The 25,806-nt window shown below is 40.1% G+C and overlaps 1 protein-coding gene across 1 annotated transcript in view; it reads right to left on the reverse strand.

The window, feature by feature from the left end:
- fat3a (FAT atypical cadherin 3a) overlaps positions 1–25,806 on the reverse strand; it is a 98,076-nt gene that overhangs the window by 21,721 nt on the left and 50,549 nt on the right. The window contains exons 7-16 of the mRNA XM_063907609.1: positions 21,012–21,287; positions 19,292–19,502; positions 16,442–19,170; positions 14,976–16,347; positions 11,401–11,597; positions 11,107–11,260; positions 9,940–10,173; positions 9,038–9,427; positions 4,730–4,944; positions 414–551 (exon numbers count right to left, since the gene is read on the reverse strand). Coding sequence (XP_063763679.1) covers positions 414–551; positions 4,730–4,944; positions 9,038–9,427; positions 9,940–10,173; positions 11,107–11,260; positions 11,401–11,597; positions 14,976–16,347; positions 16,442–19,170; positions 19,292–19,502; positions 21,012–21,287 — 5,916 coding nt within the window. The remainder of the gene's footprint in view (positions 1–413; positions 552–4,729; positions 4,945–9,037; positions 9,428–9,939; positions 10,174–11,106; positions 11,261–11,400; positions 11,598–14,975; positions 16,348–16,441; positions 19,171–19,291; positions 19,503–21,011; positions 21,288–25,806) is intronic.

Here is a 25,806-nt window from a genome sequence, read left to right on the forward strand (position 1 = left end):
TTAAAAAAATAAAATGTAAACAAGTGTTTATAAGTATATTATATAGCAATTACATAACAGCAGATAAATGAGATGTGGGTGTTTTTTGAAGCTTTTTAAATTGGGTTTAGTGCTAGAGAGGCTGAGGGAATCCTTTCCATAGTTTTTTTTAAGAATGAGCTTCAGAAAATTGCATGTGTGTGTGTGTGTGTGTGTGTGTGTGTGTGTGTGTGTGTGTGTGTGTGTGTGTCTGTGTGTGTGTGTGTGTGTGTGTGTGTGTGTCTCTGTGTGTGTGTGTGTGTGTGTGTGTGTGTGTGTGTGTGTGTGTGTGTGTGTGTGTGTGTGTGTGTGTGTCTGTGTGTCTGTGTGTATGTGTGTCTGTGTGTGTGTCTTTGTGTGTATGGTTGTGTGTTTTGTTTGTGTGGCATCCTTACTGTCTCACGGTCCAGTGGCTTGTTGACCTTGATGACCCCACGGAGCGGGTCCATGAAGAACTGGTTGTCTCGGTCTCCACTGATGATGGAGTAAAGGATGGCTCCATTCAGCTGACTGTCAACGTCCTCTGCCACCAGCTGAAAATACACACACACATAAGAATCAGCTTTACTACCAAGCTGGTTCAGAATCCAAAATCCTGTATCCATCCCATGGCAGGGAAATTGATCAAAGCAACACATCCAAGGTATAAAAGATATGTAGCAGCAGTAAAAAACTAAGTGAGCACATAAGAATAATGAATCAGCAGCCAGCAATAACAGCAGTGAATAGTAAAAATTAAATAATGCATGTTTGTTTTTTTAACAACAGTGTAGTTACAGTATTAAGTAGTGCAGAAAAGAAGAAACCATCGATATCAATAATTAATTGTATAACAATACAGATTTGCAGATATAGAGTAACAGGAATAAAGTTGCAAAAAAGGAAAAAATGTAGAAAAAATATTTTGAAACTGTTTTTCAATTAAAAAATACATTTGTAATTAAATATTTATAAGAAATCTTAATACACTAAAAGTACGAACATGACAATAGATTTTGAAAAATAAAACAAGCAGTATATCAGAGTTTAAAACAAGTACCTTTGGGCCAACTGAATAGCTCAGCAGCCCGTGTACTGGGGACCCGGGTTCGAAACCAGCCTGGGATCATTTGCCACGTGTCATCCCCTTTGTCTCCCTCTTTTTTTAACACTATAACTTGAATAAAAGCACTAGTTGCCCCCACAAATGATAATAATACAGTTATTCGGAATGATGTAGGTCTGATCTGGAATGTGTAAAATATGCTAAGGTATACGCACGATTTACAGTGTATAAATGGACGAAATTAACACACACACACACACACACACACACACACACACACACACACACACACACACACACACACACACACACACACACACACACACACACACACACACACACACACATTGATTTGTCCCTGTTCTATGCTGGGTAAAACACATCTAAGGAAATTTGAGCCTTCTCTGTTCTGAATGATTTTGTCCATAAATGTATTATTTAAGTGTAAAAAAAGACAATCTTTCTACAAAGAACATCCATACACGTTACATATTATACATTAATCTAGCCAGTTAATAGTACGCACAGTTTAAAGGGAGGGACTAACAAACTGAGGATGAAAGTATACCAGTTGCTTTGTTGTGGGAGATTGGTTTATTAATATAGCCTTCAAAAATAAGCATTGCATTTTGATGATTCCTATAACCATTCGTGACTAAATACATTTCACACATTTTAAAGTTAATTTCAGTGCCAATTGAAGCTGCTCTGTTACATTAATTATGGATGATTTAACCCATTTTCTGAAAATACTGTGTTCTTTCCATCAGTGTTGGCGATTTTCCAAAACCTTCTGCACTGTTGACTTGTGAAAGTGTTTTTCCTTTATTATCAGCCAGGGAAACATCGGATGGGATTAATGTGCGAACATTGGGATAACCAGATAACAGGAAGATGAAACATGTTGAAGTGTGTGTTCCATTTAGTCACCTTTATTCTTTTGCCAATGCTACATTATTGGTAGTCATAAAGTAAATTAAGTGGCGTGACTCAAATAGAAATAAATATGGCTGTTGGCTGCCAGGCATGCTGGGAAAATACATTACAAATGTAAAACACAGAGCTGTTCTTTGGGTGATGGACTTAAATCGGTAAAGGCCTGTAAAAAACAGAACTAGTCCTTTAATTTACAGCTACGACTGTAATAATTGCTATATATAATAAAACAATTAAAAATAAAAACTTGAAGTATTTCTCCATTCTGAATTCAAATCGATGATTTACAGTTTCCATCCCCTTGGCACCAACGTGAGTTTCGATGTATTTCAAGATATCAGTTACAGAAAATATGTTTAACTAAACCTTAGATCATTTTTAATCGCAAAAACAACACATTTTAAATGTTTCTAAGTTATGACATTATAGAAGGAGCTTTAGCTTTAATGAAACATTTAACTGGTCAGTTTACCTGCTTCATATGTCACGGCGTAGTTACTAAATTCTGATTGGTCAATTTGGACATTTCAGTGGTTTTTAATACTCGCTAACACACCGCTACCAAGGGAGATAATGGGATTATGTACAGTCATATCAATCAGCTGAAAGAAGTCCAGTCTTTTTCATTAATGACCACCTGCACATTATCCCTTATTTATATCACAGTCAAATTGAATACTGGATTCTGATTGTTCGGTTTGGGCACTGCTCTTTTTCAGTAGCAGGGGATTGCTGAAGGGTCTGATCAAGGGGCCGTGGTCAATTTAACATCAGCTGTGGCCAAAAAAATATGCTTGTTTTCTCTTAATCTACCAAAAAACACCAAGGGATACTTTTTGAATAATTTAACATTTTTATATTTGTGGAAAAGGTGACACTTTGGATTCATGATGGCTGAAATATACCCAGTTCAAAATGTAAAAGAGAACAAGAACCCAGGCTCAGACAGCGTGAGGACAGAGAGATCAGCAGGAGAAGACAGACAGGAAGTAATCACTGAAGGGTCACAGTATGGGCTCTGGCAGTGTTTAAAGACTGGTTAATGAAAAATAAGTCTCAGACCGCTACAGAAAACCTTGATCAGTGCTGCCGTCATTTTAAGTAATATTGCTTTTGCAGTTCCAGCGGTTACTACGCGATTCAACAAATAGTTTTTGAAACGGAAGCAAAGCTATAATTTTTAAATCAATGATAGTGTTAAATCAGTATGATGTGTCAAATTATTGATTTATTCAGTGAGTTTCCGTGTAATGAGCTATCGATCAAGCTGTCGGAGGTTTTTTGCTTCGATGACTGACTCACTACACAATGTTCCTTACATAGTCAGCGTCAGATCAGCTGATATCACTTTCTAAATAAAACCTATTTAATTAAAGGTATTAAAAAGAGCACTGTCTATGGTGAACTTCCATTTAGGAGTATTATCTATATTATCTATCTATTATTTATCTTTCTCTATTGGACTGACTTTCTTAATATTTTGCACTTGTATAGGAACAAAGCAAATACACAAACCCTCAATTTCTGTCAAAATCTATTTATTTAACAGCTAAAAATTGGATCAGGGCTAACTGCATGCTCACCACCTGTTCCGTGAAGCTCACCATATAAAAGCAAGAACCACTAAATCCCATCAATCCCTCGGAGGCCAGTTAACGACAGCAACTCAATAATTGCCAACATCTAGTGGGGGGAGCTGATGAAAGCACCCCACACAGCCACTATTTTACTCACAGAGGGAGCAATCTTGAAGGCCATGACATCCACCCTGATACACTGTATACCACCAAGTACTATCAAAGCATCAGAATATAGAGGCACGCTCACACACAAACACATTCCCTTTCAAGTGTTGCCACATATTTCAAGGCTACGACTGAACGGAGCCTTTTCACTGACGACAAGCCACTCGTCTCACTACATCTCTTCTCAGAGAAAAACACAAAGTGCATATAAAAAGAGGATATGCTAACTAACAAGACATACATCTCTTGAAGTGGAACCAAAAGCACAACCAAGGTTTTCTAGAGCATCTTAAGGATATCTTGTGTGTAAAGATTGCATAAGGTACAGGAGAAAAGCTCATGGAAGGTTCATATATCCTCCAAAATGGAAGGCATGTTTAGAACTCGAGCATTTAACGACTAAAAAATGAAAAACCTAAGTAGAATTCAGTGAAAATGAATGACAGTAATATATTATAGTAGACGTTTGAAACCAGTCACTAGTTATAATACATTTAAAAAGACTTGGGAGGTCATTGAAAGATGGATTTCCAGAATGTGCGATTGTAAAATTGATTTTTCTATCACATTCCGTTTCTTTTAAAATACTGGGAAAATTAGATACCCACCTGAATGGCAAATCATTTTTTTCTCATTAGTTTATACGAAGTTCATTTTGCAAAACTGGAGGAAAAAAAGGAAGCACCTACACTTCAGAAATAAAAAACGTTAATGAAAAGTTGTTTTGCGAGAGTGGGGATGCAATATTATGTGTGATGCCAACTGCCTTTCATCAACTTAATTTTTTTACCGTTTTTTATATTCCTTTTGCAAAATGAGAATTATGTATTGGTGCTAAAGAAAAGGACAGAAGGTCCATTACTTTACAATGTAGGCTATCCTCCTGAATATTCAAGGCAAATTCATTTGATCATATCCCAAGACATATCGCCAACACATTTAAAAAACAACCTGACAAAAGGATGCATGCAGGAGTGGAACCTACCTGGACGACAGACTCTCCGGTGGTTGCGTCCTCAGACACAACTGCAGTGTACAGGTCACGGCTAAACATCGGGGCGTTGTCGTTGACATCTGTCAGGTTTATGTTCACTGTTGTAATGGCACTGAGCGGTGGTGTGCCACCATCACGAGCCTCCACTGTCAGGAAGTAGTCCCTGCAGGTCTCATAGTCCAGAGGCTGGGCGACTAAAATGGCACCTAGGCAAGGTGAGGAAAGAGAAGGAACAGAAATATGCCTTAGTGAAAAACCATTAGCTGTTGTATGGCTAGTTAAAGGAGTCATGTATCTGACATGAAGATTAACAGCTGTACCTACACAATCTGATACACGTTATTTATTGCAAGCTCCAAATACTGAAGGTCCTGGTTCAAACGGTTTAGTCATTTTTAAGCTAATTCTATTTCTTTACATTTATTACGATGTCTTTTTCTTTTTAGCGATCATTTAAGCAGGCCTTAAGTTACACCAGGCATATTAGAACAGCTGTTGTAAGAGTCATTCAATCAAATTTCATGTTAAGGTTCAATCTGTCACAATTGTCTGTTGTGTGCCATAGGGGTCTCTGTCTTAGGGCATAGGTATTTAGGTGTGTCGCATCAGATTATTGGGTGTGTCTGACCCCGGTAGGGCATAAGGTTTTTGACCCCCATTTTCGCATTTCAGGCAGGTCGGGAATATGTGGGAGAGAAACTCCCTCTGGAAGGCCATTTACATGCACAAAAACCAATACAGTATAACACTATAGGGAAGGGAAGACACCATAAAGCATAATAGGGCCCCTTATAATGGATTGTATAATGCTGCAACCGCAGATGAGCCTGCTGATTCTTCATTGAAGCCACACAAGAAGACGATATCTTATTCACATAGCGGGTCAGACAGCAGACTCCCGCGAGGTAAAACACCACGGTAGCTTTAGTATTTGGCTAAGCTCCTACAATAGTTGGAACATTTTATAACTTTTGGAAAATTGTGGCTTTTGTTTGAATCTAGCCATGTTTTTATAAGTGGTAGTGACATTTATGACCAGTCTAAGAATCAGCTAAATATGCAGACACGAGGGGACTTTTGCAGATTTGATGGTGGCATACAAGTTGAATGTATTACTGTATTTGCTTGTGTTGTTCTTCTTCTGTGTTCCTTGGTCAAGCCTTTCAATAAATATTCAAGATTAATTCAAAGGTTTTAATGTCATATGCACATAAGCTACAGTGTAGAAATGGCAATGAAAACCTTAAGTCCCGAGCTCCTCCAACAATACAACATAGTAATATAAGACATAAAACAATACAAAAATAGAAAAAGAATAAAAATAGTGCAAGAAGAATTGTTTTGAATTCAGTATTGTACAACGTCAGTTTTAGCTTCCAGCAGTCTCTGTATCCGAGTATTATTCTAAAAGAGAAGTACAGTGGCTTTGCAAAAGAACATTTAGATTATTCAGTTCTCTGTATAGAATAGCTGTCTGGTGTTTAGGTAATAGGTTAATAACTGTGGAAGCTAACTATGGTTACTTATGGACTGGAGACCCTACGCTGCATAATTCAACAACAGACAGTCAGTTTGTTCCATTCCAATTCACACATTAGTAGAAAAAGTTTGAAACGTTTAAGGCTGAGCTTGAATATGCTAACTTAATATGTCATTTTACATCTGAGTGAAGTTCTCCTTTCTGTTAAGATGCAAAAAGGTTTGAGCTGCTGTAGGCAGAAGAAAAAAGATTCGCTCTGCAGAGATATGACATTAATATTAGACCTATAAAGATCCACTTTCTTTTCGCGCGACTGACAGACCCTATGATTTGTGGGGCAAGCTAAAGCGTTGACTTTTTCACATTAAATCTCTCAAGGGAAAGCTAAAGTAAAATATAAATCCAGGATGAGAAACAAAAAAAAGACCCTGTCATTGCTCTCCCAAGAAAGTCAAGTCTTCTTTGACGCTCAGTACTCTAATGAGTGCAAACACCCTCTGCGATCACATCCACCGGATTTTAAGACACTCGTCATTAACATATTTGGTCTCTTCCTTTTGGCGGATAATTCCAGTAATTAAGTCGGAAAAGTCTTCCAGGCCAACTCTGCAGCTGTCATACACATTTAAAAACAGAATAGAGAAAGTAAGAGCCGAAGGAACGGTGTCTTCTTAACTTCCCTCTGCAGGCAGACACAGTTGATTGAAACATAGAGATAGGTTTGTCTGGGCTCATTAATACTACCTTCCAACTCTACAGCATGTCTGATATTGCCAAAAGTTGGAGCACCTGTGTTAACTCAAGTATTTTTGGCCCTGATCCGATTTGATTCCTTAAATGTTCTGTACCTACTGATAGAGGTGAAATACTTATACTTACACAAAGATTGATTTAATATGTATCTGGCACATTAGAATGACAGCTGTAACTACTAAAGCTGACACACCTTATAAATCTTGATTTAAGTTTACACTTTAGTTTGTTGGAATTATGTTTTTTTGCAGGTTTCTCATTCATGTAGTGTGTTATATAGGTTTGTGTGCATGTAAATGGTCTACAAAGGCTGACATCCCAAATGTACCCCTCCTCACACCCTGCCTGGAACGCCTCCATTGGACTTCTTTGTTTACTTCATACCTAATGCCATCACTATGTCACACTGGTACTTCTATTGACTAGCTCCCCAACACATTATAGGCTAAAATGAGGGATATCTCTAAGCAGTCCACCAATCAAAGCCGGCCAGCTAACCAATCAGAGCATTACATTAAAGCAGGTTAACATATCAAAGAAGCACAAAATACAAATATGAACATGAAAATGAGCATTATTAGTCCTCTTTCACTGTTTACCAATAACAGATAAAGTAGTCATTTAATTAATACAGTCAATCCCACAGCTGTTATTGTTACCTGTATTAATCCTGGCATACGGATTATAAAATAATGATTTGCAGGATCGCTTTAAGAACTGCAGGACTGATTCTGGGTTGGGGTTTAATGAAAAATTTCAAATGGCTGTATTTCTCAAGGCAACTTGAGAGGGCAAATTGCTCAGCCAAGTTCTTGTTAACTTTTAATGAGGAGCAATAGAAAGCGTCCTGACAGGACTCTGCAGCGAGAGACTGAAACCAAAACACAGAACATCATTAGTCCCAATGAAACAGTGATTGGTTGGAAGAAGTATCAGCACAGGGCTTTAAGGATATTAAAGAAAAGGTGTTGAACAGGTTTTGTGACCGCCACGGCTGTGCTCGAAATAAAGGGCCCATTTGGAACATGAGCATTGTCTTAACCAGGTGGGATATTCGCTCCAACTCTTTGTTAGTGTGAGCCACTGAACTTCTTTCAGGGCTCTAATCAAAAACTTATTTTAGAAACCATTGACTTAGAAACAGAGAATCCAGCTGTGCTAAAATGCTGACTCATTAGTGGTTTTAGGGATTATTCCTGCACCAATCTATGAAGGCTGAGATGAAAGATGGGTGTGGTCTGATCAAGGAAGCCAGAAGAAGGGGATTGGAAGCTTTTACTGAAAACACTGTCAGTTTGATCCTCTCTAAAGATGGTCTACAGTTTTTGCTAGCACTACCATGAGTGTACAATATGTTTTGTAGTTCAATAAACCATTTTTACGGAAAAGAACTTGAGGATTTAAGTGTGGGTACTTTCTTTGCTGTGGAGGGTATCCCTGCTACCTGTGAAGATCAAACTGATGGTCCACTAGTTCAGTGTTCTTACAGTTTGATGGGTTGGGTATGACTTACCCATCATCCACTTAAACAACTTGGTTTTGTTCGTCACAATTGTGACAGAGACATTCATCTAAACTGTATTTTAGGATGCTTAAGTCATCTGACAATTAAAGACTTATGCAAACAGCTGTACTTTGTTATCCCAAAGAAATGATGCGCGTGACTCATGAGCACCTAACAGAGAAAAATGGATCTGCATTGTGAAAATACTGAAAGGATAAGCTTTGGATAAAGTGAAGAGAGGTCTAAAACCACCCCATACTTAAACACTTGCAGTTTAACCAGTTAAATGATTTCAAATATTCCCAGACTCTTGCGTCAGACTTCAGGAAACAGAGAATAAACTGCATTTAGACTTAAACGGCCAATGATTATAGTAATAGTTTTAATAAGCGACTGGAATGAATCTCATTTGTGACCATTACACTTTGTTAAATTCTAAAATGAATGGCTTGCCGTGTTTTTCACAAAAAAGCAGGGAAATGTGGACAGGAACATGTTAAAATGTACATACTAGTAAACAAGAAAGGGATAACTAGCACAGAGATGTGTTTAGCAGACTCACCAGTGAGGGGGTGGATATGGAACTTCCCGTGCTCATTGCCTGATCGGATACTGTAAGAGATCTCAGCATTGGTCCCGATGTCCTTGCTTGCAGCGTACACTCTCAGAACCTCTGTTCCCAGTCCAACGTCCTCGGGCACTGTTGCCAGCTGATCGCGGCGCTCAAACACAGGCGGGTTGTCATTGATGTCCAGCACAGTGATGGTGACGTTGACCAATGAGGAGAGGGGCAGTGGTGAACCCTGGTCAGACGCGTGGACTGTTATCTGATAAGCTGGTTGAACCTCCCGGTCCAAAATGCGTTCGAGGACCACAATGCCAGAGGACTTATCGATAGAGAAGGAACCTCCTGTAGACTCAGCCAGGGAGTAAACCACCACACGACCAGGACCTGCTGCAGAGCCAGGAGAGGAATGTCAGTACACTACGATTTTAAGGGCCCTATTCTGCTTTTTGGAGATTTGTGCTTCCCTGTAGTGTGTTATATAGGTTTTAGGGCATGTAAATGGTCTGCAAAGGCTCAAATCACAAAGAGGGAGTTTCTCTACTGAACACAAAGAAAATATGACAATCCCACACAATGATGTAGTGATTTTAGTCTGTGTTTTGCACTTCTTTCTTAAGCTCGCTTTTTTCATTCCTCCCACAACTACCTCTGTAAATGTTCCAGGTAACAACCAAGTGAAACACTTTGTTGTTCCCATTTGTGAATTGTATTTAGTCATTACTCCACAGACACAGAGTTGTCATTCCTCTAGTATCTTGTGTCTTTGTACCTGCCTCTGTTCCATTATTAATAACTTTTTAATTGTATCTTCTTCATTTGCTATCCGCTTTTCTAAATGAATGCAAGGCTTTCTTTCTTTTTAATAAAAAGCACAGTGGGATTTGAAGCAGCATCACCTTCATCAGGGTCTATGGCCTGGATGCGGGTGATCAGGGCTTTGGTGGCGGTATCTTCGTAGACGCTGGCGGTGTAGTGTGTCGCGGTGAAGATGGGCGGGTTGTCATTCACATCAGAAACTTCCAGATGCACATCAGCGCGGCACCATCGCCCACCACCGTCAGTCGCCTGGGCAACAAGACGATAGTAGGGTGTCATCTCATGGTCGAGGATCGTAGATGACTTAACCTCACCTAGACAGGGTTAGAAACAACCGGTGAAATGTTTAGAGCCATGACAGTGTGCAACTGAGATTACATGTGGGTTTAACTGTGTAAGCAATATGCTGTTATTACACGGCGGCTTAGTTAAAACATTGATTCTGATTGGTCAATTCGGCCAACTAGTGATCTGCTTTATTTTGACAGCAAAATGTTGCTAAGGACGCTATGATCAAGGGACCATGTGCAGTCATATCAATCCACATTTAAAAAAAAGTCTGGTCAATTAAATGTCAGCTGCGGCAAAACATTAAATAATTCACTCCATCAGAAAACAACATGAAATACTTAAAAAAAATATATGTTTTTATGTTTCTGGAGAGCTTGAAACTTTGGATTCATGTTTAATTTTCTCTGGTAAAGAAAAGATAAAGAGAACAAGAAAAACCTCACTGGAGAAGAAAAAGAGGATAAAAGACTCAGAGAGCTGGACGACAGAGGAACTGCAGAAGAACACAGGGAGGAAGTAAACACTAAAGGGAACACGATATGGGCTCTGGCAGTGTTCAAAGACTGGTTAATGGAAAAGAAAATGGGAACAGACTAGGGAAGGTTCGAGGCAGAAAACCTTTATTAGTGTTGTTAGGTTACATCACGATTGCTGCAGTTCCAGCCGTTGCACTGCAGTTGAACAGACTTTTTCTGAGCGTTATTTTGAACTCATTAAAATCTTGTTTATATCAATATGGTGTGTCAAATTATTGCTTTATTTAGTAATTAGCAAAAGGAACCCTGACAGTTTATTGGGTCTTGAATTTCCCTGAAGGCATGCATATTATCCATTTTAACACCTTATCCGACTGAGTCTATAGTTACCACTGATGCAAGTTCAGTGCAAGAAAGAGTATGTATGAAGTGTATTTCCAAAGAAACGTGCGGGTATGTTTTCAAAGCCATGCTTAGTACCGGTATCTGGGTTCATGTGGAAGTCCTGGGATCCAAGACCATGTAAGGAGTACTGGATCCAGGAACTGATGCCTACATCTGCATCTGTAGCTCCAACCCTCAGCAGCACACTGTTGATTGGGAGGTCCTCCGGAACAGAGGCAGTGTATACAGCCTGCAGACACACAAACACACATTTACAATCAGCCAAGTAAAATAAATGTGGGAGACTGGCAGGGCATATCAAACATACTGCCCCATGCCACTGTCTTTAGCCTTCCCTGTAATGGTATTTCATTGTAATGTATGCCTCACCTGGTTACAGATGGGACTATTGTCGTTGGTGTCTATCACTGTCACCTCCACCATCGCCTGGGAAACAAAGAGTCCATCGCTAGCAGTGACATTGATGATGTAGAGGTTGCGTTCCTCCCTGTCCAGGGGCCACTTTACATACATCTTCCATTCACCCTGAACCAGACCCAGTGCAAACACACCACGATAGTTTCCACCTGGAGAACAAGCAAAAGAGCAACACAAACACAGGATCAGTGAAGAACATTTCAGATATGACTGTCAACATGGAGTTTGGCACAAGGCTTTTATCAAAATTGGTGAAGTAATGATTCATTTAGTGGTGCTGTGATGATGTATTTTTTAAGGCCGACCCGGAAGTTAGCATTGAAGAGCTCCTTCTACCAAAAGCAATGGGATTTATCTCTTGGATTTTGCAATATTGCAGACTATAAGATCACAGTTTTTATGACGACGTGTTTTGTGTGGCGTAGAACAAGACGTGAAAATCTCATCTTGTATGAGACCTTTTTTCCATCCAAAAACTCATTCAAAAAAAACAATTGAATTTCAGACGAGGTAGCCCGGAAGTGCTAAATAGTTTCTAGGTTAAGGACTCATTCCTGTTCCTATTCCTGTAGTCATGTAGCAAATATTTCAGATTTTGAAGTCAGACAGATTTATTGTGTTTTGACTGAAGTCCAAGTCATGTGGCCCCAGGCCGTACCTCTGTTGTATTGTATGGCGTTTTGCTTATTCTAATCACACCCATGGCTTCACATAAAGCAACTATTAAAGTGAGTACATATACTGTATGTTTCCACCCACTGCACTCTACAAAACTAATTGTAAGCAATTAATAATATTGGCTGCTTTATGTGAACTGTTGTAGCAGAGGATAGAGGTTAGAGAATAAAACTGAGGATTTATAAGAGCACTGGGGGTTGCTGACCCATTTAACTGGACTGTCAAGTCAAAGAAGCACAATCCTCCACAGATCGATCTCTAGGCCGCTCTGTCCTCTCTCACAGACCAATGGGTTTGGTAAGAAGAGTGTGAACAGTGAATAAAATGTGTTGTATACCTATTACAGAGGTAATTATAAAGAATGATCAACTGACAGTCACATTTGTTTGACTAGACTACAGAATACAACAGATTTTTAAAGGCTCAATGAAATTAAGTGAAAAACTATCTCCTAATCCATATTAAAGCATGTTCATTCCCATTGGTTTGTTTGAGCAAAAGGAAACCTTTTTTCTAATTTTTCTTTAAGCCTGACAGGTGTGAAAGAGAACCCAAACACACAGCTCTGTGCTGTTAGTATAAATCTAACCCTCTCTGTGGCATATGTGATATCATCACAGCATCACATTACATTGGGACGGCTGTGGCTGTGAGGGTGAATTCGTTCATCTACCAATCGTGTTGGTTGTTTGATTCCCAGCCTGACCTGCAGTAAACGTGTCAATGTGTCCCTGGGCATGATACTTACCCCAAATTGCTCCAGATGGCATGACCAACCGTGTGTGAATGTGAATGAATGTCGGTGTGCCTGAGCAGGTACAGTATCACCATGTACGCAGCCTCTGTCTCTGTATGAATGTGTGTGAATGGTTGAATTCTGACTTTTGTAAGTACATAAAAACAACTTAGAGTGAAAAACATAATGCAAAACCAAAAATCACAAGTGATGATCTGCAGGGAAACTTTTACCTACACTGTGCTAGTATAATATGCTAATGTTAGCACAGCAAGCTATTTCGCATTTCAGTCAGTGACACTATGGCGAGGGCAAATGGAACTAAGCTTGAAAAACCATCGGCAGGTTCCTGGTCAGCGACAACAGCAATGGAAATGGTTGTGTATGACACATCAAACACATCAAACATGCTAACACTTAGAGCAGTGTATTCCAGCAGTATTTATAATATTCCTAATTTGTTAAATAACATTTTTAATGAATGAACAAATATTCCTGTTGTCCCAAAGTGCAACCTCCGTACCAAGCAATGGGATTTTGTCTTTCTTTCACACTTTCTTGATTTCCATGAAGGTCTGAAATCACCAAGGGAACCACTGAGTCCATGATAAATCTAGCCTAATGTATAATACTGTGAAAAGTGAGCGGTGATTGCAAAATTCCAATCAAATACATTCCCATCTGTCAGTATCAGTATCACCATAAATGAAAGTGAGAATGAGACATTCGTTTCATAGTAAATCTGAATGTGTCTACATTCTGTCTTGATTTGCTTTGGCGCTCTAATATTGAGGAGCATGAATTGGTTATCTCTTCAAAGTAAAAAAAGGTCACGTTCGTCAGTACTTTTCGAGGCTCATTCACTTAGTTTTACTGACATTTCTGTTATCTATATACATATATAAATACCATTTCTTTCTCTCCCTGCGCTTCAGAAGCAGATCATTCCTCTTTGCCTCCCTCCTCTTTAGCTATCATCATTAAGGTCATATCACTCACATGTCAATCATTCACTAGAGCTGTATGTCTGATACCTATTACAATGCCATTAGGGGAAAGATTCCTTCCTATTAAAAGTCATTCATTAGCTCTCTATCTCCTGTTGGCATGGTAGTCCTCTGTCTTAGTCTCCTGGGAAGGTCTAACTTCATTAAAGCCGTCTGGCGTGACAATGAGCAGCCAGCAAATTAGCAAAGTCAGTCCTCTGATCACAATCCAGATTATTACAGAATTTTCACAATTTACCTTGCTTTCCCTTTTTCTTGTTGCTCTATTATCAAATGTGTGTCTTTATGTAAATTAACCGATCCCCTCCACATATTTATTCAGAAGGCATAATGTAAAATTCAACATGGTTAAAGCAGCTTTCATTACATGTGCTGCAGCCTTTAAATTTATTCTATTTAGTACTTCATTGACATCTAGAGAACTGCATCTGGGTAAATGTCACAGGCTGTTTAATGCTAATATGCCATGAAAATATCATCACATATTTCCTGTTTCTCAGGCTGGCATGCAGGCATATGCTTTTGTAAGCTACCATTGAAAATCAAGTGAGTTTCCTTCTGAATCATGTATTTAATTGTGTGAGCTGGAAGATGCAGAATGCTAACAAGTTGGATTACTACAGTTGAGCAACGTTACACAGCAGCCCAGTATCCCCACACATTAAATCCATGTTGGACGCGCCTGTCATGTGCCTCAAGCCTAAAATAAGGGTGTGGCGTTCAGGGTGAAGGAGGAGTATTTACAGGGTCTGATTATCATACAATAAATCAGGTTTTCATTCCTTCAATCAACTGCAATTAGCATTAAACCTTTTTTCTGACCTTAACTACATTCACCTGCTAACCTAAACCAACCATACCTCAACAAAAGACTTGACATAAACACAAACTGTTCTTCATTTTAACTACACAAAAAGGGTCATGCAAAGATAATGTGGAAAGTTAGAAGTAACACACCAAAACAATGGCCTTAGATGGTATAAAAATCGAAACCAAAAACTTAATGAGACACGATCCAGGGATATCAAGAATCATCAAATATCTACATTTTTGTCTACTCAAATGGTTTCAATGCAATGACATGGCATATAGGCATTTGTACTCACCAGTGATGTGGTAGCTGACTTGACGGTTAACGGCAGAGCTGTCATCATCTCTGGTGTTCAGCACAGCCACCACCTCGCCTGGCGGGTCGCTCTCCTGAACTGAACCAAAGTAGCGTTGCTCCAGGAACATGGGCGGATTGTCATTGATGTCTGATACTGCTACGGTCACAGTGGTGGTACTGGAAAGAGACAAGGTCTCCCCAAGGTCAGAGGCAATCACTGTGAATGTATAGGATGGATTCGTCTCATGGTCCAGGTCCTTGCGTGTAGAGATCCAACCTGTGTTACTGTCAATGCTAAAAGTTCCAACCAATGCGTCTGATTCCGCTTCGGACTGGATTAATGTCCCAAGACTATATGTTACCTGGCCATTTGCCCCTGAGTCTGGGTCTAGTGCTTGGACTTGAATGATTCTGGTTCCAATTGTCATTCCCTCCATAACTGTGGCCTCATATGAGTTGGCTTCAAAAGCTGGTTTGTTGTCATTTAGATCCAAGACTTTGATTTCAATATCAACAGAAGTGACAGAATCAAGCTTGGCCTGTTGTACAATGGCAGTGACTTTGAAGTGGTACCCCTTTATCACATCATGGTCCAAGGGTTTATCAAGCTTGATCACACCTGTATCCTTTTCCACAACAAACATTCCATCTTGGTTGTTTTCTCCTGTCTCTCCGTTGACCAGGGCAAAGGCAGCAGAGAGCAAGGCAGATCCAGGAGAAGTGTTAAGGTGCACCGTCCCTATCGTTGAACCTATGGGGGTGTCCTCTGGTAGGCTAAATAAGTATTGATGTTGGCTAAAGGAAGGAATGAAGGCCTCTGGAGAAAGAACATGTATGTAGACGGACACTAAAGAGTGCCTTACTGGATTACCTCCATCAACCGCCTTCACAAAAAAAGATAAAACTGAGTTCCTCAAGTGGCTGAAACTGCCTTTAGTCACCATCCATCCATTGTCTGGGTCTATCTCCAAAATGTCTACAACAGGGACATGTGCCTCACTGTAAAGTGAATATGTTACTTTGGCATTCGTGCCATCGTCAGGATCATAAGCCTGAATTTGTGTGACCATAAAACCTTTAGCAACATTAGATTTCACTGAAGCTCGGTACTCTGTGGCACGAAAGCGAGGTACATTATCATTATCATCTAACAGAGTAACATGTACTGCACAGTAAGAGACACGTCCTCCTGAGTCCTGGGCAGCTACTGTCAAAACAATGTCCTTATTGGTTGGGTCCTCACGGTCAAGCTTTTCTACAGTGGTAATCTGGCCATTTGCATCAATGTTAAATTGGTCCTTTCCCACATCATTTACAAATGAAAAAGTGATGTGACCAAACACTCCAGGGTCTGCATCTGTTGCCTTTACCTGCAATGAAAAAGTAAATTCATAGCTGAGTATTTTAGAATTACACTAATGTAATAGTATTGTTCCATTATACAATAATTTCATTAATACTTACTTGTATAACTTTAGTTCCCACAGCAGAATTTTCTCTTAACTCTGCCTCGTACATGTTCTGTCCAAACACAGGACTATACAGGTTGGCCCCCAACACCTTAACATGAACCTGTGCAGTGCTGGTGAACACCCCATCTGACACTGAAACGTTGAGGCTGTAGGCAGGCTCCATTCTTTGCTTAAGGTGGCTGGACAATGTGATGACTCCTGTTTTTTTGTCCATCAAAAAGTTCATTCTTTCATTTCCTGACAAAATGCTGTATTCCAACTTGTCAAAATCAGAGCTGTCGGAATCTGAGGCCTGGACACAGGTGACAAAGTGACCCCTAGGTGCTAACTCGTTCACATATGCCTCATAGAGTAGCTGATTGAAAACTGGTGGATTGTCGTTCATATCATTAATTACAACTATGACTGATACTTCACTACTCAAAGGGGGGAAGCCATTATCAGTGGCCTTGACAATGAAGTCATACTTTTGGACGAGTTCATGGTCCAGCATACGCGCTGTCAGGATCAACCCACTGCTGCTATCAATATGAAAGTAGTCTGTGCTGTTATGCACTTCTGAGAAGATCTGGTAACGAACAACATTGTTTTTATCTGAGTCTTTGTCAGTGGCAATAACTTGAAGTGCTGGCGTTCCAATCATGGCTGTTTCAGACAAAATGACTCTGTAGGACATTTTTTGGAAGATTGGTGGGTTATCGTTTACATCCTGGACAACCACATTTACAGCAACCTCAGCACGGGCACCAGTCAGATAATCTGTGGCTCTGATGGTCAGATGATAAAACGATGCTGCTTCGTAGTCCAAAAAGTGTATGACGCTTATGACTCCAGTATCAAATCCAATGTCAAACTGTAAAGATGGGTCTCCATCCACTATAGTGTAGATGATGCTTTGACCTTCAGGGCTAGTGGCATTGATGCCGAGAATAGGTGTCTGCACAGCAACATCTTCGTTCACAGAAACAGAATAAAATGGTTTGTCAAAGACAGGCATGGCTTTGTTGACCACTGTGATGGGGAACTCTATGGTAGATGAGAGGGGTGGATAACCACCATCTCTGGCATATATCACCATCTGATATTCCATATTAGACAGGTCAGACTCAAAAGCCCTCTTGAGGCTGAGACCACCTGTCAGCTGGTTGATCTCAAAGTGACCATGGTCGTCCTTCAGATAGTAAGACACTTGTCCATTAATCCCTTTGTCACCATCTACTGCCATTACTCTGAAAATGGGTGATCCTGGCTCAGCTTCTACTTGCACAGCTGCATAATAGGGCAGTCCAACAAACACAGGGGAATTATCATTTATGTCCTCAACTTGAACTCTGACCATAACCCTTGCCACGTGAAGACGGTCATGCTCCCTTCTTGCCTCAACGACCAGTTCATAGAACTCTTGCTCTTCACGGTCAAAGGGTACACCTGTGGTTTGGATCACACCAGAAGTTGGACGAATTATGAAACTTGTCCCAGCATTTAACAAGGTGTACTTCAATGGTTCGTTTAGACGGTTTCCCACAGCATTGACAACAGCCACTTTGGTGATATTTGATATATTCTCTTGAATAGATGAAGAGTAAAGGCTCTGAGAGAAGCTGAGACCAGAGTCCAGAGCCTCTCTGACCAGAATGGTCACTAAAGCTGTGCTGGAAAATTTCCCATCAGAAACTTTGACACTGAAGCGAAAACGCTCTTTGGAGAAGTTTTTGTTTTTGACTGTGATGACTCCACTGGAAGGTTTAATGGCAAAGTGCTCCAGCACGCCATCAGTCAGAGAGTAGGTGAGCTCTGAAGGGACATCTTTATCAGGGTCTATGGCTGAAACTTGCAAAGCTTCCACTCCCACATAGGTGGGAAGTAACAGTACTGTCTCATAGGCATTCTGGGTAAAGCGAGGTGGTGAATCATTTGTGTCAATGACTTGTATTGTGACCTCTGTTGGACTGTCTGCTGTCAACTGTGGCCTGCCATTGTCCCTCACATGGACATGGAAGTGGAAGGTGGCAAATGTCTCATGGTCTAGATTAGCGATGGTTCTGATGGATCCAGTCCCTGAATCCACTGTGAAGAACATTTTTGCAGTGTCCTCGACAATCTGGTAGACCAAAAGTGCATTTTGGTTGCGGTCAGTATCAGTGGCCTTAATCACTAGAGGTGAGTCATCTGAGTTCAGGACCACGCTGTTGACTGGTGCTGCCTCGCTGATGCTGCCATGATAGTGAAGCTGCTGGAAAACTGGTGGGTTATCATTCTCATCCACTACCTGAATTAACAGAGTAGCATTGGAGGCCATGCCAGCCATGTTGGTAGCCTGGACTATCAAGGTGTAAGTTGCTGCAGTCTCATAGTCCAGAGTCTTTTGAGTAGTGATCACTCCACTGTACTGATTTATCTGAAAGACACGATCTGCGTTGCCCTTCTTTATGTCATAAGTGAGGGTGGACTGGCTGACTGCACTGACTGTGTTGACAGATGTCCCAACCGCAGCGTTCTCTGTGATTTCAGCCTGGTATTCAGGCTGGGGGAACTTTGGTCCGGCATTATCAGAGAGAGTGACAGCTATGCGCACTATAGTAGTGGTGGACAGGGGAGGAGAGCCATTGTCAGTGACTCTGATGGTAAGAACATAATGGCCTATGTTAGACAAGTCCAAGTCCCGTGCAACAGTCACTGTGCCCAGAACTGGTTCAATATGGAAAGCATTTCCAGTGTTTCCTGTTGGAAAATGAAAACAAGTTATATTAATTTAGTGGTTATAAGGTAGGGCAATTATTTCTAAAGTATGAAATCAAATTCAAAATACAAGAGCAAGTATTTCACTTTCAGAGGTGCGTACCTGCTTCAATGGAGTAATGTAGCTCCGCATTCTCGCCCTTGTCTTTGTCCAGGGCTGTTACCTGAACCACAGCTGATCCAACTGCTGCTGACTCATAGACTGAGCCTTCATAAAGCGCACTGGTAAAGATTGGTACGTGGTCATTTATATCCTCCACTTCTATTAGCACACGAGCCAGGTTCTTTCTGTATGGGAACTCTTGGTCCTTTACCTGTTAATAATTTAAAAAGGCGGCATCCTTAGAGGTCACTACAGACAGTAAAATGTAATTATTATGTAACTTAAACTTTTCAAATGTGCACAGTGACATTATTGTCCAAAGTAAAACAAACACAATAACAACATTGAAAATATCACAAGAACAGAAATTTCACTTAAAAAAATAAAAAATAAATACAGTTTGATGAGCAAATCAGTATAAATGCATCACATCTCCTGTCCACTGATGAATGTCGATTAAGGCTGGAAGATATATGGTTTTAGCAACGACACTGAAATGTGCGCCTTTGCAATACCCCAGTAGACCTTACTAAAGATGAATGCGTTTAACCTCAAAAATACTATTCCTATTTCTTTCCATTCTGCAATATAAACTGCAGATTTTCATTTTAACTTCAGTTCTCCCAATATCTTGCAGGCCTAGTCATACTGCTTCCGCATGCTAATTAGTTTCTATGCACATTTATGAGTTCATATATAATGATAACACAGACTTACAGATTGCTTCTGGCTCTCCTGCTGCTCTACATATGAGACACAATTTCTTCTTTCAAAGGGCTTCACTTGTCCTATCCACCCAAGACGTATAACTAGTAAGAGTATAACAAAGATATTTGACCTGTGGCCTTGGTAATTGAAGTTGCATGATTTTACTACATCCACAGTTTGAGATAATTTATTGATTAACACACTTGGTAAGTGAGAGACCTAATTAACCTTACATTTTTTTTTATATATAAACATAATCTATGTTTTTTCACCATCACCATAGTCAAATATGAAACAATCACTGCACTCTCCATATATTTGTCAGTAAAACAGATTCCCATTCTGTTGTATGATTATTGTCTAACCAGAAGTTGCTAGTGCTTCAGAACTGGTGTCTTTCAGCTGTTTGGCTCAAGTTAAAGCCCATTGAAAGAACTAAGGTTCAAAGAGTCAACTTTACATACTGTATTGAATATCACATAATTATTGTAACCATATCAAACCATGTGGTCATTGGATCTCTAAGATCTTCAGTTTAGTATGCAGCTTTCTTCAGTTCAGTACTCCATGTCCTGATATTTATTTTGTTGAATTACAATTCAATTATGACTACATGTTGGGACATGCAAAACACCAATTTAAAACGTGAGTTTGATTTCACGCCTCAAGTTTGTTTTGACTGCTACATATTGAAATTGTGAGCCCAAGGAAATAAATAAAAAATCCTGAATTTTGTGTTCAACATACCTCCACCTCTATTCTGCAGTATAACTTAATAATTACAGCTCGCAGCTTGCAGCTATAATTGCCTGCTGCTCAAAGGAGGCTGGAAACCATCAGCATGATACATGAAACAAGGATTGAATGATGTTTAAATAAGAACATATTTCTACTGACACAAGCATGCAGACAAGACTGGATCCTCTCAGTGTAAAATATAGTTAAAAGAGTCATAGCTGTTATCACGAGATCTTAAATAAATGTAAATGGCAGGGACAGTGGAAACACTTACAATGACAGTAAGGATGTGCTGGGCGCAGGCCTCGTGGTCCAGCCTCTGAGTAGTGTAGATAGTACCGAGGATAGAGTGGATGCGGAATAGCCGCATGCTACTGGGGTCTATTGAGCTCTGCAGAGAGTATGTCAGCTGGTGATGCTCATCACGGTCCGACGCCAGAACCTGGACCACTTCAGTGTCAGGGGGCGTGTCTTCAGAAATGGTGACATCATAGGTCGGTTGGGAGAAGATGGGAGCATTGTCGTTGTTGTCCATAACGGTGATGTGAACCTGGAACATTGAACAATGAAATTGAGAGAATGAGCAAAGACATCATTAACTGGGTATGAATATTTTATGTTGGCAGTGCCATGTGTAAAAAATGTCCTCCTCATGTTAATTACATTACCAAATTTGGTGTACACCATCTACCAAATTGTTAAGACACGATAATGCTTCATATAATCATTTCAGTCAGACAACTCACGTGTTTCATTAATATGTTTATTAGAAGCAGTATATAGTTTGAATTTGACGTCTAGGCTCGGGCCTCATCACTCCACATATTAACATAGAATATTGAGTGATGATTAGATAACTAACCCCCGAGCCTACAGATGGAAGCTGGGGTGGTTGTGGGCAGGCGAGCATCGCCAACGTGAACACAGTAGCAGCAGCAGCAGCAGTGAGGTGAACACATTAGCAGCGTGAAAACAGCAGTAGTAGCAGCAGCTGCATTAGCGAGGCAGAGGTAGGCGGATCCAACAGCTTAAATAGAGCGCCAGATTTAGGAGACTATGTTTGGTTGGTTGCAAGTGTGACGAGGGGCGTTATGTGCGAATGTATCATTGGTGCTCGAGTTGACTGCCTGAACTAGCTTGCAGGCTTCGCCCCATTAGTGGCATGTTTATATATATTTTTTGGGTCACAGGACAAAACCAGAAAATCCCGTAAGCTTGCATGAACCAAATACTTTTTTTCACGCATATAAGCAACAATTACTTTAAAGAAAAAAACATTTAGTCGAGATGAGGGGGCGCCAAAGTGCTAACATGCTAACTCATTTACGTGGTTAGCGTAAATTTGTAGGAGATATGGTTATGGAATCTGTTCTCGGGAACTTCAGTTTCTGAGAACAGATAAACAATAATGGCGCATCTCTTCGCCATTATTGTTTAATCAAAAATGTCCATTTCCAGACGTGCTATAATGGATTCAGATATTTCTGTGCAGTACCAGGAACCTGCTAAATGAATCTCTCTTCTCAAGTTTGGGCTTTTTTGTGGTCTCTCATTACAGGTATCCAATAAATTTGACCTTTTCTTACTGTATCACCCCTCTGAGTCCTGAAGTTTTTCCCTCCGAGACCGACATAAACGATATTTTTAACAATCAATTTACCCTATTTTGAAAATTAATATGAGGGACTTTCAAGAAAAATCTATGTATTGTATAGAGTCAATGTAAGTGTGTAGGGCTTTTTGTGAGAGGTCAACTATAGCAACACGCTGTTTTCTTACACTACTCATATCACTGCACTTGACTATTTTTGTGCTGATGGAGTGATGTATCAGAGTGTAAACTGAGCAATCATGAACAGAGTTGACCGTGTGCCAGGGTGCAGATTGCACAGAAGTCACGCAGAGTGTTTTGGGTTGCTGTGTGTCATGACTCATGGAAAGTTCCTGAGTCACAGATGACTGGTGATGAAACCCAGCTTGAGTCAGGAAAAAATAGGAGGAGAGGCAGAGAGCGACCGGTAGGGAGGCCAAGAGGAAAGTTACAAAAAGGAAATGAAATGCAAGAGTACATTTCATTTCATTAAAACCCGGAGGTGAAGTTGGGTCACAGTGTAAAGGATAGGTTTATGAATGCTCATATCTGACAATTGATTATTGAAATATAGCATATTAAGCATTTAGTCTATCCTTCCCCATTGGGCCAAAAAATATAACATGATGGTATACTTTGGTTGACGGGGCCATGAAAAATAAAAACACAGATTTCGGTGTTAGGTGTCGGTAGGTGTTATGATTGATTTTAAGTTGACAAATTGTTGAAAATCTGATTCTTAAGGCTTTTTTTAAGTCCTTGGTCAAGTATGTAAAGCTCAGTTACTGTTACATTTTACTATGTTTAAAAAATGCCAAATTACAGGACCGTTAAATGTACATTTGCATAAGTGTCTTGATGTTTAATTGAATTTCTGCCATTGGTAATGTAGTGCTAGCTTTCATTTCAGTATTGTTGCAGTAGTTGGATCCATTTGTTGCTCATTAGAAACCAGTTGGCTTTATGTGGTCAGCCAGTCTGCATAGCTGCTGTATGTCTGTAAATAGATTTACTTAAGCCCTGAGGAACTTCTAACTCTACTAAGAATCCCCATGATGCTTAATAATGCTTGGTTAAATAAGATTACCCCAAATCTATTTTTTAAGGAAGAGATACAAAAACCTCTTGACCAGAAATGTCGAGAAACTCTGAGCTTAGCATTATGCAAACTGGGTAAATGTGTCTGCGGATTCAGGTGAGGGGCCGGGGCTGGAAGCCAGGGGCAATAGGATACAAGCTGCTGCTACAGTGAGGCACTTAGCAGGGGAAAGAGGTCAGAATCTGGTGCAGTCTAGCTGGGGACAATAGAGAACATGCCAGGTAGCAGAGGAGGTAGGCAGGCTGGAGCAGAGGAAGGGAGAGTCTGAAGTCTTAGTCCATCTGATGTTGCCATGTTTGAAGATGTCAGCAATGAATTTGATAATGAAATGTAATACATAAGAAACCTATGAAATAAGAACTACATTATTATCAATGTAGATTATTAAAATAGTTTACTTTATATTTGACTTAATGAAGAAAATCCATCTCTCGACTTAACATGCTTTTACCATAAGTGATTATCTTTTTACAGGTTTCCTCCTCCATGGGTTCCCACAACACTTTTTAAAGCTTTTAGACTGCATCTGGAAGTAGTGGACAGCTGTACTCCTGGGTCAGGGCACAGCTTTGAGATCACGCTTTTGGAAAATGGGGTTCAGTGCGCTTCAAACAAAAAGCCTGTCAGATCGAGTCATATGAAACACTTTCCTCCTACGCCCACTTTCCAAAGTTTACAGGCTTACAGAGGTGTCAAAGTGAGGTTTGAACCTTTCTCTACAGTTCAGGTGTTCTCATTCTTCAAACAAGTACTTCTTGTGTTACTTTTTCTTGTGAACAGTCACACCATAAACAGCCTCGAGGAGAGAAAGTCTGAAACCGGGCGCCATTAACCGGATTCGTTCAGTTCATCGTGTCAACACAACAAACACAAAGAACGACACAGAGTTCTGGGAGAGACATCAGGGAGGGCGGGTCATGCAGCCAAGAGAAAGCTACTGTACAATGGAAATCTTTTGCAGTGCCTTCGAGTCTGGCCATTTGAAACAGGTAATACTATTTTGACCTTCAGGCATGTTCAGCACGTTTAATCATCAAAACCCCAATGGCCTAACGCTGAGCACTTGACACATGACATGAAATGGAAATGGAAAGAATGCTGAATTTTCAATGGAAATGAATATAAAAGATGCTAAAAGGCAATTTGAAGGAGGAGTGTCCTTCTCGTCCAGCAGTGACATTGAAGCTAAAAAAAAACAACACTCTTTAAATAAAAAAATTGGTAGTTTGTATTTTCATTTGAAAAAATGCTAAAAGGAAAAAAACTTAAGATATAGTAATCTTATAAATTAGAAAGAATTTGTTGAATGTTGAGACAACAATGATGTATTCATTCGGATTTACAAGGTCCCATGGTATGGAAACTATTGGAAAAAAAAGACCCTGGTGTATTCAATCAGACAATTGCAGACAGCAGGAGTGGATGCAGTTCTGGCTACAGTTCATCAGGTGTGTACTTAGGCTGAAATGTTCATATATGCGGCACATACTCTCCGCAGTATAATCCCTGTGGTCCTATATGTATGGCAGCCCAAAGGTGCCTGGCAATATTTCTAGGTAAACCCCCACTGACATGGAAAGGTAAATTCACGTGGACCCTTGCTGCTTTGTGCACTGTAATGGAAATTGTGGTATTAAAGGTTTTTGAAAGGTAACCTTTAGGAAATGTATTCCTGTAGTATTGTTATATTCAATAAATAAATGTTGTATGGTACATGTACTGTTTTATAAAACTGCAAGATAAAAGTCTGTTGGAAGAGAAACAAACTGACCTAGAGTTTTTAGGTCACCCTGTACGTAAATCCCATTCTTTGTATATGTGTTTAAGAGTTTTATAGCAATTACTGGACCGGGGGGGGGGGGGGGGGGGGTTTACAACCTTAATGTGATATAATGTTTTTTGTACCACCTTAAAAGGAGCTGTGTGACTAGTGGTGGGATCCTCGTCTGTTAGATGGAGCCATGCAAGCATTTAGGTTCTTTAAGAGGCTTATTAATCAAATATTGTGTAATGCATTTATTGCGTTGCTCATGACTCTCTGGCAACTGATTCTAAGTTAAGGAGAGAGCACACAAAGTACAACTTGTGCTGTTCAACTTGCAATTCTTTAGGTGTGGGAGAAAAAACCAACAGAAATATACTTGGAAAGTTCCAAACCCTTGGAGAAAACAAAAGATCAGGGGCTACATTGAAACCGAGGACCTTCTTGCTGTGAGGTGACAGTGTTAACCACTGAGCATCTGTGCCCACCATATCCCTGCCAAAATACACCTACTGAGCTCTGTAAGTATTACAAAGTACTGTGCAAAATGGCAGCAGGACCAGGAGTAGGACCTTGCGGAGGAGGAAAATGACAACGTGCACTTTACTGTACACACA

The sequence above is a fragment of the Eleginops maclovinus genome, chromosome 18, assembly GCF_036324505.1.
Source record: "Eleginops maclovinus isolate JMC-PN-2008 ecotype Puerto Natales chromosome 18, JC_Emac_rtc_rv5, whole genome shotgun sequence".
NCBI classification, from domain to species: Eukaryota; Metazoa; Chordata; class Actinopteri; order Perciformes; family Eleginopidae; genus Eleginops; species Eleginops maclovinus.